General features: G+C 41.3%; 1 protein-coding gene across 4 annotated transcripts in view; it reads right to left on the bottom strand.

Moving 5' to 3' along the window:
* Positions 1 to 14,266, bottom strand: part of phf3 (PHD finger protein 3) — an 81,486-nt gene that overhangs the window by 26,433 nt on the left and 40,787 nt on the right. For all 4 annotated transcript variants that reach the window (XM_039738712.1, XM_039738714.1, XM_039738715.1 and 1 more), the window contains 2 exons: positions 11,514 to 11,877; positions 6,091 to 6,244 (listed from right to left, as the gene is read on the bottom strand). In XM_039738712.1, the coding sequence (XP_039594646.1) occupies positions 6,091 to 6,244; positions 11,514 to 11,877 (518 nt within the window). The remainder of the gene's footprint in view (positions 1 to 6,090; positions 6,245 to 11,513; positions 11,878 to 14,266) is intronic.

The raw sequence follows: 14,266 nt of genomic DNA, 5'->3' as shown, positions 1-14,266 counted from the left end.
ACCCAAGCCTGTGTCCGGCGTCCGTCTGGAGGATAAAGGGAGAGAGAAGTTAGGGGAGATCAAGATAGGTGCTGAAGTCAGAGCCCTTTTAAGTCACTGAATGCAGCCCGCTTTATCAGACCATACCACCGTATTAGGAGCTCTTTTCTTTGTCAAGTCGGTCAAGGGCGCTCTCGGAGAAGCGAGGCACAAACCGGCGGTAGTACCCGCCAAACCGAGAAAGGATTGGACTTGCCGCTTGGTTTGGGACGGGCCAGGCCATTATGGCTTGCAACTTGGAACACTGTGGCCTCACAGTACCCCGGCCCACTAGGTAGCCCAAATATTTGGCTTCCCTCAATCCAAAGAAACATTTCTTGGGGTTGATTCGAGCCCGCCTCTCCCAGTGTCCGTAATACTGCTGTGACCTGCTGTATGTGTTCCTTCCAGGTGCTGGAATAGATGACGCGTCATCCAGATAGGCAGCACAGAGCGAGTTATGGGGCGGAGCACTTTGTCCACCAGGCTGAAAAGTCGCAGGCCCGTGTAACCGAATGGAAGGACACGATACTGCCAGTGTCCGCTAGTAGTGCTAAGCGGGGTTTTTTCCTTTGCGGACTCCTTTAAAGGACCCTGCCAGTACCCCTTTGTCATGTCAAGTGTAGTCAAGAATTTGGCTGGTCCCAGTCTCGAGGAGGTCATCCACGCGAGGCATGGGATAAGCATCGAATTGGAAACTTGGTTAAGCCGGCGGAAGTCATTGCAAAACCTCCAACTGCCGTCAGGCTTAGCAATCAAGGCGATGGGACTGGACCAGGGACTACTACTTTCCTCGATTACTCCTAGTGCCAGCATTCGCGATTTCCAGTTCCACTTCTACTTTCTTTGCCTCCGGGAGTCTGTAGGGTCGCTCACGGACGATCACCCCCGGGTCAGTCAATATGTCATGCGCAATCAGAGAGGTCCGACCGGGTTTTCACTTACCACCTCTGGGACAGGCGGATAGCTGCTTGAGCTCTTGTTTCTGCCTGGGGATAGCTGCTCGCGAAATTAAGGGAACTTACTTCAGCGAAGAGAGCAGGGCTGTCGGAGGAGGGATCGGGACCCTCTCCTTCCACGGTTTCAGCAGGTTTACATGATATATTACGCTCAGCTGGTGGCGATTGGGCTGTTTCACCAAATAGTCAACCAATCCCTTCCTTTCCTTAATTTCGTAGGGGCCTAGCCAATGGGCGAGCAGTTTAGAGTGAGAAGTTGGTACCAATACCATGGCGATCCCCGGTTGGAACTCCGGAGAGTCGTGCCCGCGGTCATAAAGGCGGGCCTGTGCTGATTGCGCCTCTCTATATGACTTTTAGAATCGGTCTTATTGCATCAAATCTACGCGCAATTGGGCGATATATTCCAAAATATTAGTGGAGGGCTGTGCCTCCCCTTCCCAGCCCTCTTTTAAAATATCCAATAAACCCCGGGGTTGTCTTCCGTACAGTAATTCAAATGGAGAGAACCCCGTAGAGGCTGAGGAACTTCCGATATGCAAAGAGGACAAGGGGGAGGAGTTGGTCCCAATCCCTCCCATCCTTGCTGACTACCTTACGTAGCATTTGCTTGAGAGTTTGATTAAATCTCTCCACTAGGCCATCGGTTTGAGGATGATACACGAGGTCTTTAAATGCTTTATTTTCAGTAACTTGGCAGTCTCCTTGAGCGTTTCCGAGGTAAAAGGCGTTCCTTGGTCCGTCAGGACTTCTCTAGGAATGCCTACTCGCTGAAAAGACTCCTACTAGTTCCGTGCAATATTTTTGTGGTAGCCGGCGCGGAACGGCTTCAGGGAATCGGGTAGCATAATCCACGAGGACGAGTATATATTTATATCCTCGGGCTGAGGGTTCTAGGGGTCCTACTATGTCAACCCCAATCCTATCAAAGGGAACATCAATAAGGGGAAGGGGAACCAGAGGAGCACGGTCCCTCCTAGGAATTTGCCGCAGTTGACATTCCGGACAGGAAACGCAAAAGCGGCGAACCTCCTCATTAATCCCCGGCCAGAAAAAACGGAGCTTAATTCGCTCTAATGTTTTATCGGGCGAGATGGCCTCCAAGAAGGTGGGAGTGTGCTAACTTCGCAAACCTGCGCCCGGTAGGTCCGCGGATTAGCAACAACTTCCGGACCTTCCCCTCATGTTCAGCGACCCGATACAACAATCATTATCAACGACAAAGTGAGGTCCCTGTGGCATGGGCAAATCGTCGTTGGCGTTAACGAGAACCACTGCATTCTTTATGTGTTTCAGAGAGTCGTCATTCCACTGTTCTCTCTTGAAAGAAGCGGCGTCGCTCTAAACTGAAAGTGCAACTCAGAGAGCGGGTCCGGTCTGACCTCAAGGGGCGGAGATTCCTCCCTCGCTGCCGGGCGCTAGTGGATGGCGTAGTAGCCCGCGACGGTCCGGGAGTGTCTTCGTCACTCTCTTGGCCTACCGCCCCACTCCCTGTCGGCTGATTACGGTGTGGAAGCAACTTGAGATGAATCGTTGTCATCTATACGAGGCCATAAGTTTTGGGAATGCTTACTAAACTACGCCGTTACTATCAGACCAGTCTCCCGAGGATTACGGAAATGGAGGATCGGATGCACCGCCACGGTAAGCTGTCGAAGGGTTCCTCCAGACATATGTAACACCGGGCGGTATTGTAGCGGATATCTCCGTGTATACATTTTAGACTGGTCTTCTTTTAATCCACTGTTGCGGCAGAATAAAGCGGCGAGCAACGACAGACACGTTACTGCGGAATCGAACAGCGCTGTTATCTTATGTCCATTAATAAGAAGCTCCCCGTATGTTTATCCGCCAGGGATTGCTAAGGGCACACAAACAACCCGCCATTGTCCCCTACGGTCCGCCTTGTTCCCGACAGGTCGCAAGCCAGGCGGCCCGGCGACTTGAACAAGCTCTGGAATGCGTGGAAGGGACTGCTTTAGTGGGACATAGCTCCCGGGTAGTCCACAGAGCGGCTGGTCTGCCCTCCCAGGTTTCACAGCCGGCCTCTGGGTTTGCAAGAGCTGCAGCAGCTCGTCCCTAGAATGGAATTCGCCCCAGGCGGCTGGGCAAATTCCTGGGGTAGTATTTTCAGCAGCAGAAAACAGGCCACTTGCTGCACTATTTGTAAGGGGTTAACTCGAATGGCGTAGCCACTCACCCACCTGTTGCCAGAGAGCCATAGCCTGCTCTGACAGCCCTTTGCTTGGGTTAAACTCCCAGTTTATGATTTCCTTCACCTGCCGGCCTGGGGACAACCCATCGTTAACTGGGACCTTGGTCCCGATGGGCAGCTCGGCTTTCCTGCCAAGGAGAGCATACTGAGCCACTCGTGTGTGTTCCCCAGAAGCCAGCCCACGCCTGTGGGTCCCCTCTACGTTCTCCACGAGATGGGTGGTCCCCACCGAGTTATGCTCATGGAGCAGAGCCTGCACGCGTCCTTCCTGACCCTCTGGCGCACTCCCGCCCTGAAACTCGGCCCGGTACTCACCCACCTGGTTCCGTGATAGTTCGTGTCCCGGGTTCATCGGGGACACCATCCTGCCGACTACGCCACTGTAATAAGTGGAGACCAGAGACGCGGAAAGGTTTGGGGCAGCCACCCGTTTATTACGGTTTCCCGGCTGCAAAAGTCGTTGAGGCATTGCAATAGTAGTTTTCACAACAGAGTCCAAAACAGAACTGCCTGCCTAAGCAAGGCAGTGAGCTTTATAGCACAGAGGCGGAAATGATGTCGTCCTCTGGGCGGAACTGGAAGTGACATCATCCTTGGGGCGGAACGGAAGTGACCTCATTCTTGGGGCGGAACCGGAAGTGATGTGTCCTTCCTGGAAATGGCGGTCCTGGTGGGATTTCCGGGTAAGACCTGCAGAGAACTCAGAAAGAGCGTCAGTGCACCCGCCCCTGGGCAGATGTATAAACAGTATTTCCTAAGCCCTTCAGCTGCTTCCCATGCACACGTGACAATATATATATATATATATATATATATATATATATATATATATATATATATATATATATATATATATATATATATATATATATAGTATAGTTGTAATGAAATAAGAAAAAAATATTTTATAATATTAGTCACATTCTCAGCCTGTTATTTAATCCTTCTTGGTCCTGTATAAGCTGTGAGAAAATGTGTGGAACTTATGTGACTTATCTGTCTAAAAGTTACAAAAGTTTACATAGGCAGATAGCTGCCAGAGTATGAATCTACACTTTCTTAACTCTTAAGATTTCTTATTGTTAGAAGCCTTAGTAAACACCTCTGTTGATTTTTTTTTACTTTCTTGGTGAAAAGACATCTAGAAACAACTGTTGTCATTTGTTTTTTTTTTTTTAAATGAGTGGCAAGACAGTATGGGGTTAATTTTGCTGCTTTACAGATCCAGCAGATTTGTGTCTTTGAAGATTTTACTCAGATGTTCTAGTATTCCACCCACATCCTCTAAGATGTGCAGGTTAGGTTTAATAGGGATTCCAACGGAGTGTGAGTGTGAATGTTAGCATGCCTGGACCCAGCAAAGGATTGATGCTCTGGGCTGGGACAGCATTTAGTGCTGCAGGATAAGCTCTGTGATGTATGTATGTGGTTTACGTCATGTCATTTTCTAACCTGCTTAATCCAGACCAGGGTCAGGGAAAGGGTTGGAGTCTGTCTCAGCTAGCCTAGGGCAAAAGGAAGGAACAAACACTGGACAGGCAGCCAGCCCATCAGAGGGCGAACACACACAATACACAAACACACACATATACTAGGGCCAGTTTAGTGTCACCAATTCACCTAACCCTCATGTGTTTATTGGCAATACATTCTAACTGAATGAACATCTTAATATTTCTTTCAGCAAATGGAGTAAAAAAAAAAATATAAAAATATTATACTGGTCATATTGATGAACAACATTGTTTTTCTATTATTTAAATAAACAATACTGTTTTTGCAAAAATCTTCAGTTTTTAACTATTTAAAAATGACTCATGCAGTTTCATAAAAATTAACAAAGCATTCTTTTTGATATATCCAGTTGTGGTATTTCCTCCTTTCAGAAAGAGGAAGACAGAGCATAAGAGACAGAGCTAAAATGTGTTAAGCAAATGTACTTAAAAGGCTCAGATTAAAGCGCATGACTATTTACAGATTTGTGAAACTGTTTTCTAAAGACCATTACAATTTTTGGCAATGGTTGTCATTAGCAGGGCCGTGGATTCGGTAGATAAATCCTTCCGATTCCGACTCCTTAGACTCCGGTACTTCTGACTCTGACTCCCCGACTCAGACGCCTCTGTATTCAATATGCCAATATATTTTCCATGTTGATTGAAGGCAGGCAACTACACGTAACTTAATCACAGAACTACTGGCTAGGAAGCCGACTCTCTACCATATTGGCCAGTTTAAACATAAGACCAGAACACTTGAACACACATCAGGCCATAGCACACACCTCCACCTACATCATTACACTTGTTTACACTCAAATGAACCTGTTAAACTCATTATATCTGAAATAAAATGGAAACTCTTTTTGTAATGTACCATAATCCAGATTACAATATGTGATTGTCAGGTTGTATAATAGCTCAGCTGAACTTCACACTAGTATTAACACAACTATGCACTGGGCTTTATTCTTACATCAGAGAAGTACTTAATTATGACTACTATTTGTGAAATGGGACATTTGAATTTGCTGTATTTTTTTTCATTACAATTTCAATTTATTAGGAGTTGGAGTCGGTACATTTTTGCCAACTCCGACTCCAACTTCAACTTCACAGCCCTGGTCATTAGTAATTTATTTAATCTGTTTAAATATTAAGTGAAAAACATACTTATGTGAAAACACCACACATGATTGTTTATGCATATTTTTCCTAACCTAATACTTAAACACAGCAGAAATTAAGTACAATTTGCACCGGCAGTCAACTATTTTTGCTGCCCACACATCATTATCATTACCTGTCTAAAAAATCAGTACTAGTTAGGCACTGATTTATAAAAATTTCCTTTTATTTATTTAACAACTTTGCTGATCAAATTGTTTAATTCACTCACCTTGTTTCACTACTTTATCTCCATGACCACTTCGATCGCCCGATGCCTGACGCATTTTCAATTGTGTATGACCAGTTTTAGAGTCAGACAGTGAAAGCACTTTTTTGTTTTCCAATTCTTTGTTATCAGCTGAATTTCTTCTTTCTGTTGAATCCTTAATAAAGAATTTAAAAGAAATGGTTCTGCATGAGTTAGTCTTTTTGAAAATAAAAAATCCACTTTTTCAAAATGGCACCTCAGTAACTTATGACTTATTTCAACACTATTTCACTTACCAAATTTCATTCTTACATAAAAAAAAGCATGTAAACTACAGAAACTTAGATGCCACATTTTGATAGTTAATGCATACATTTTAAATAGCTGCATTAATCAATGACATCTTTAGAAAAACCTTAAAATAAAATGGCAAATATAATGGGGCAATAAATTTAAACTGCAAGTATTAAAAATTGTATTTGCGATACTGTTTGGAACAGAACCTAGTAGAGCTGTAAGAGAGTATGAAAAACACATCTAAACAGTAGTGATATATGTCCAACGAGGACATGACGAAGAAAAGAGCACCGCTAATGTAGTGGATGATCCAGAAGGACAACATAACCAGTAGTAGTGAAGAAGAGGGAGAGAGATCTGATGCATGGGACGAGTCATACAAAGTTCAGTGGTAGACAAACCAGCAGGCTGCATGGATCCCTGAACAATTCTGAATAGGGTGAGGCCATGGGAAGCTAGCAGAGTTGAAACACACTTCCTGGCTGATAGACAGCAACTCTGTTCCATGTCAGAAGAAGTGGAACCATGTTGCCTTTTTTACTTTTTTTTTTTTTTTAAAAAAAAGGGTGACATCCAAGAGAACGTACTGGAATCAAACTGTGAAAGATTTATGGCATGGTGGTCTCAAGGACTGTCAGTAGGTACTGCTGCTTGAGGCTTTATAAACCAACTTTACCAACGGAGAAATTATTCTGAGTTTAGTTGAAATTTATCCCGGGGTGAGGTTTAAAAGGTATCACAAATCATACACTCGGTAAGTTTTGAACTTTGCAGCAAACTCTGAAAGAAGATTAGTGTTGGGAGGAAAAGAGAGCAAGACACAGAGTCTTACTGACAGACAGAATATGATGCAGTAAATGCTTTAGTAGCATGTTGAATTGGGCTGTGGCTGGTAGGGTTGGGATGGGGTGAGCCACAGCATCAGCAAGATAGGGACTCAAATTCCTGAAAATGTCACCTAGACAAGACAGCAGAGTCTCGATTTCCTTTGTTTTACTACTGTATATTCCTCTGTGTTACGGTTACCAATAAATACTCCATTTCAGTATATATATTGCATTTTCAATTGCGGAGATAAACAATGCAGTTGGAAGTAAAATAAGCCAATGCAAAGAAAACCAACATATTTAAGGAATACCACAGTTGTCAGGGAAGTGAGGCGCATGCTAATTAGTTCACTCTAATAAATGCCACAGCTTAAAAGAACTGGGCTAATCACTGAGGCTCTCCAGCATCCAAGATACTATAAATTCATAACAAAGCCGGAAAGCTGCAGGTCTGTCTGACTATCTTAGGCAGTCTAATCGAAAAATCAAATCCCAAACCAAAACACCAATACTTGTTGACACTTAATTGTATCAATGATATACAGTCAAAAAAAGATTGCAATCCTATAATGTGCATCAGTTTCCCTCTACTTGTACAGCAGTCTGGTGACATTTTAAAGGGTGAAAGAAGCAATGACGAAGTACAAGTTAATAGGTAGTCTTGCGGTTGAATGTACCATTGACACGTCCTCTAATACACCAACAACTATATCAGCATTAAGATGTTTAAATAGCTCTGGAGGAAAAATGCTTTCTGAAAGTCGGTTCACTTAAGCCCATATCACATTAGACGTATTTTCCAGCAGTTAGTCGTAACCTTAATTTACATTATCTTAGCATGTTGGATGCAGTCGGTGACATGTTTACATGAAGCCGACCTCCTAATGCGATATACCCAGCGACTCACTCTGACTAGTCCAATACTTGCTACAATAAAATCAAACAGGTCTGATTTTGTCTTTAGTAGGAAGGGAAGGCTAAGGCTGTGTGTGCAGAAGAGCCAACAACCACTGAATTTTCATTCAGAAGTATGAAGCATACAATGTAGAGACGAGGAACAAAGAATGCAGGTGTTTTGAACCTCACAGACAAAAGAGAGGCTTGTCTTTTTGATCTCACGTTTTATGTACTAAAACTGATTCGAAAAAGAAATGAAGGGCCTATACTGCAGCTGAATTCACAACAGCTATTAACCCTCTGTAGAGTGCCAGCTCCATTAGACAGCAATGGGGCTTTAAACCTCATAAACCAAACAAAAGCTTGTCTATATCTCATGTTTTACATAACATAATGGATAGGGAAAAAAAATTAAGGGCTGAGATTGCTGCAGATATTAACCCTTCATACTGGCAGCACACAATTTGTAGTCAGAGAAATACAACATAATTTTATTTTTCTATAGCCCAAAAATCACACAAGGAGTGCCATAATGGGCTTTAACAGGCCCTGCCTTTCCATATCCTCCCAGCCTCGACTCTCTAAGAAGATAAAGAAAAACTCCCAAAAAAGAGGGTTAAAAAAAAAAAAAAATGGAAGAAACCTTGGGAAAGGCAATTCAAAGAGAGACCCATTTCCAGGTACACTGGGCGTGCAGTGGGTAAATAAAATACAATACACAGAAGAGAACACAAGTAATCCTCAATACAATATAATAGTACAATAGAAATATTACAAGTACAGAGCAGAATTCAGCAGTATTAATATGATTTGGATTTGTTCAGAGTCCTGGAGACCTCGGCCATCAAGCTGCCTCCCTCTATTGGCCATTCCACAGGTGAGACAGTGCTTGGCCAGCCAATCCAATGAAAGAACCCCTCTACCCGATGATTCCAGTGATTCTCCATCTACCTTAGGTAGGCAGAAAGGAGCAAGTATGACTGTACTGAACAGTCAGCGTATGACTGCTAAATGTGACATAGGCAGTGATTTTTAGTCAGTTAAACTCATAAAGCCCCGTGTCTTGATCAGAGACTACAGTAGGCTAGCCTGACACATCCCACTGCCAGAAGCTGCGTAATATGACATCAGCCTTAGAAAAAGATTACCAGTGGGTGATCTGCTGCATATAGAAATGCCAGAGTCATAAAAAAAAAAAAAAACCCTTAACTTTGTCAAGGAGAAATTCAAACTCCAAAAATATAAGGAAGAAGTTTCAACATAAACCAAATGTAAAGGCAGCATGAAAAATCTTTATATATAATACATTACCGTGGCTGTCCGTTTGTCTGTCCAGGATTTTAAATCACCTGTAGCTCGCAAAGTGTTTGATCTATTGAGTTGAAATTTGGTACACATATATGTCATGACGTCTACTATCCGCTTTTGGGGTTATGATTAACCTTCAATGTTATTCCTCTTTTTATATTTATTTTATTGTAGAATCAACTCTCGACAGACACCAGCAGGACGGCCGTGCGGCGTATGCGTACGGGCGCTGTTCTCATTCCCTATTACCTTCACTTCTCCTATCTCTTCATATCTTAAATTATGCTTGAGGCAGATTGAAGACTTAAGTGTCAGCTTAAGTGAAAAATTAAAGAAAACGTACTAAGTAATTGCAAAACAAACATTGACTTAATCAGTTTTAATGCCAAAAGATGCCAAAGAAAGAAGAGAAGAAGCGGGCTGCTAGGGTGGAGAAAAGACGAGCTGCTCAGGAGGCAGCAAGCGCATCAAACTCTGAGCAAACAAAAGGTAAACGTACAGAGAAAAAGGATGAAAACTAGGAATGCTCCACTTAAGTGTATTCACTGCACATTATCATGCAGTGCGCCATTACTGGTGTAAAATAATATCATTTGGGCAAATGCAATGTTTCACATCCCTTACCCAACAAATAACACAAACACACTCTCCAAAATGCCCATTTATCCAAACACTGCATAGTTGAGTTTAAATCCTCACCCCCAGTAACCAAAAGGTACTCGGGTACTCACAAGGTACTCAGAAGGCAGTGCAAAGCGAAGACAGTGTATGTGTTTGGAGTGAAGAAAGAAAAAGATAAATTTAGACACTAACACAACAGTCATCTTTAAATACAGACAGCTGAACAGAACACAATATACTATCGGACAATGGTAGAGCAAGTTATGTATTTACAGGATTAATGAAATTTACCTAAAAGAGCTATTAGAGCTAAATACATATTGAAAGCTTCTCTATCACTTCACCTTAATAAAGCAATGCATTCTGTAACCACCCTACTATAATATTATGCTCAAAACGGTAGACCTATAAACAAGTTTTAACAACAGGGGACAAGGTCATAAAGTTAATAAAATCACAAAGGGCTAATTTAAATTTGAAACTAATAATCTGTATACCTAATTTATGGCATGATATAAATAAATTACAGAAAGGGTGCCGCTTTTCAAATGGTAATATTGCAAGTTTCTGCCTTAAGGAAATTTGTATTAATTTAGCTCACCCACTGGCAAACAATCGATTGTGGATATTGACAAAACGTTAGTGCTGCTCATATAATGTACAGCATGAATCATAATATATACTACAAAATCTACTTCCTTAGTGAAAAATAACTACATAAAATTGACACTGACGGAAATGTAATTTGCAGACCGTATTAAATTCTGAAACATTTGCTCATGAAATACATTACTGTATAGTCAGATAATCTGGAATTATTGGAAAAGGAATAAACTTGCACAGCTCGAGCATCTTTGAAAACATATAAGCATTAGTACATTTGCCAAACATTAATATGATGTTTTGGCTAGTTTTGAGGAAACAATGCTCTCAGTAAATATCCCTTTTAAGCCTGTTTCTTTTATACTGCAAAGCGAAACTATTTTAGTCAAGGTATAATTTATTTAGAAATAGATTTACAGTGTTTTTACTTAAAAAAAAAATAATTAAATTTCTCAGTAATCATGCAATTTCAAGTAATTAAAGGGTAATTAGATTTTATTATATGGTAGAGGATTCATGGCATGAATATGCAGTACTTAACGGTGATTATACTGCAATTGCTTTAGTTGCTTTCTGGAAGAAAGCCTTGAATCTTTTCCATTGAGAGACGAGCTTGTAGCTAAATTACGTACCACAATTCACCACTGTTCATAAAAACAATCCAGCAAACTAACCTTTACTACAAAACAACTTTGTTCTTCCTATAAATGGCAAAACTGCTTTGTTCTGCACTTAAACAGTCTTTTTACCAAAACATAATCAGCAGTATAACAAGCTGGAATTGCGTAATTTTAGATTCGGCATCATATGAGCTGGTAAAAAAAAAGAATACTATTTTCAAAAAATAAATAAAAATAACAATACAAACAAAGAAATAAAGGTTGTACATACCTTTCTGAAAATTTTTACTTTGTGTTGCCTACTGTCATCTAGATGCTCCGACTTTTCATGTATTCCTGCATTTAGACTGTGAACGCCTGGAGAGGCAGACACCGACTGTCCATATTTTTCATGCTTGACAATAAACTTGCTCTCATGATGTTGCTCAGGTTTTAAGTGCCCCTCCAGGGAACCATGCTGTTGTTTTACAGAGGGACTTTGCTCACTGGATTTACCTCTGTTATCTTCTTCAGCACAGCACTTTAAACAAATAAATTCCTCATCTTCCTGTTCCATTTGCTGTGCCTGAGCCAGGCCTAGACCCACACAGTCACCATGAAACCAATCGTCACAGCGACCACATCCTACCATGAACCTTAAACAGTAAAACAAACAAAAAAAATGCTTATAATTTTGTTGACAGTAGAGATGAACAAAATGTTTTCACTAAATGTTTTGACTAACAAAACAATGCTGAAATACATTCAACTAATTCAATTACAACACATACTTTCTAGAACTGGGGCAGCAGTTTATATATTAAATAACAAATTATTTCTAGCTTAGCTCAAGAAAATGTTGTCTTAGTCCGGCTTGATTCATTTTCCATGAAAGCACTGTTAATGTTATAAAATAACACTTTCCTCACTGTGTTTAAGTAAATACCAATACGTTTCAGTTTAAATACAGCCATTATATTTTCAGAAGTATATGGTGCACCCTTCTACATTTTCAGAAAACTGGCATTTATATTTGGTGCAGTGTATTGAGCTCATCCTACATGAGGAGCACTTGTGCCAGGTTTGCCTACATATGCTTTAAGTGGTAGCTAATTTCTTGCTGCCACTACTGCTATTTCTGTAAACAATTTCAGTTAAAGTGATTAATACCTTGTTCTCCTAAACACTGCAATCTTGGCACTGTCAACCACAAATACACTGACACTCTATCTCCTACATGGAAGTGCATCAGACTTCTACACAGGAACATTGAGGTTTTCAATATTCTGCTCTTCTAACAAAACCTGTCTGACTTGATACTGAATGTGCAATCTTTATATACAGAAACAAAAATGCTTGTTTGAAAGCCTATAACAAATGTGATTTGATAGGAGGATTTGTGAAAATCGCTTATTTATCCTAACCTTCTCCTTCTTCTTCTTCTTTCGGCTGCTCCCATTAGGGGATGCCACAGCAGATTATCATCTTCCATATCTTTCTATCCTCTCCATCTTGGTCTGTTACTCCCATTACCTGCATGGTCCTCCTTCACCACATCCATAAACTTTCTCTTAGGCCTTTCTCTTTTCCTCTACCCTGTCAGCTCTATCCTTAGCATCCATCTCCCAATATACTCAGCATCTCTCCTCTGCACATGTCCAAACCAATGCCATCTCGCCTCTCTGACTTTGGCATCCAACCGTCCAACTTGAGCTGACCCTCTAATGTCCTCACTTCTAATCCTGTCCATCCTCATCACACCCAATGCAAATCTTGACATCTTTAACTCTGCTACCTCCAGCTTTGTCTCCTGCTTAATGGTCAGTGCCCTCATCTCCAACCCATACAGTATAACACAGCTGGTCTCACTACCGTCCTGTAGACCTTCCCCCTTTCACTCTTGCTGATACCCGTCTGTCACAAATCACTCCTGACACTCTTCTCCACCTACTCCACCCTGCCTTCACTCATCTATCCTAACTTTACACTTAAAAATTGCAAGTCTCAAAAAATGAATGGATTAAATGAATATACATTTTTCACTGTCCCATTTAAGTAAACATAGCCTCGCAGAGCCAGACGTGTAATACATACATCTGGAGACAACAACTATTGAATTGTACTTAAATGTAGGTGGGAACAATTAAACAGGTCACTGAGTGCCACATTTCTTAACAATACAATACAGTTTATTTTTGTAGAGCCCAAAATCACACAGGAAGTGCCACAATGGGCTTTAACAGGCCCCCAGACTTGACTCTCTTAAGACAAGGAAAAGCTCCCAAAAAAAAAAAACATTTGTAGGGAAAAATGGAAGAAACCTTGGGAAAGGCAGTTCAAAAAGAGATCCCTTTCCAGGTAGGTTGGGTGTGCAGTGGGTGTCAATACAATACACAGAGCAAATCCTCCACACAGTATAAAAATAAAAATTTTAGAAGTACGGAGCAGAATTTAATAATAGATGATAACCAAGTAGATTAACCAAATCAACCACTCTTGAAGGCAGAACTCAAAGTAGGGGCAGCAATTAGCAATGGTGCTATTGTTAATATCTTTAAGCCAACGGCAAAGCTGTACTTACTATGGATAAACCTTCTATGGCTGAAGCATTTCCTAAAAAGACCAGTTAAACATATACAGTATGAATACGTATTGTCTACGAGCAAAACAATTTACATGTGTCGCAAGTAGAAATAACCTGTTGCAATTTATTAGGCATTCTGTGAAAGTACATTATACTTTGGCTTAAAAAGACATCACTAGGTTAGTGGCAAACTTGAACGATGTATGTTGTCTCTGCTGTTCACCTTTACAACATTACAGTCAGAGTTAAAGTGAGGTTCAAAGTAAAAAGATGAATGGTTAAAATACAGTATATATTTGAACTAAACTTTGTGCCTTCATATCCAATTTATTTCACTCCCATTAAGAGCACTTATAACAAAGAGTCACAGGAGACACTGACAGAAATACAGGATGTCTCACAGACTGTTTATTTTCTCTCATGGCTCGTTTCTTCTCTCCCTCTCTTGGTCTTCTTGAATA

The sequence above is a fragment of the Polypterus senegalus genome, chromosome 16 (assembly GCF_016835505.1).
Source record: "Polypterus senegalus isolate Bchr_013 chromosome 16, ASM1683550v1, whole genome shotgun sequence".
Classification (NCBI taxonomy): Eukaryota; Metazoa; Chordata; class Cladistia; order Polypteriformes; family Polypteridae; genus Polypterus; species Polypterus senegalus.
Note: the sequence above shows the minus strand (reverse complement) of the source record. Positions and strands in the feature narration are given on the sequence as shown.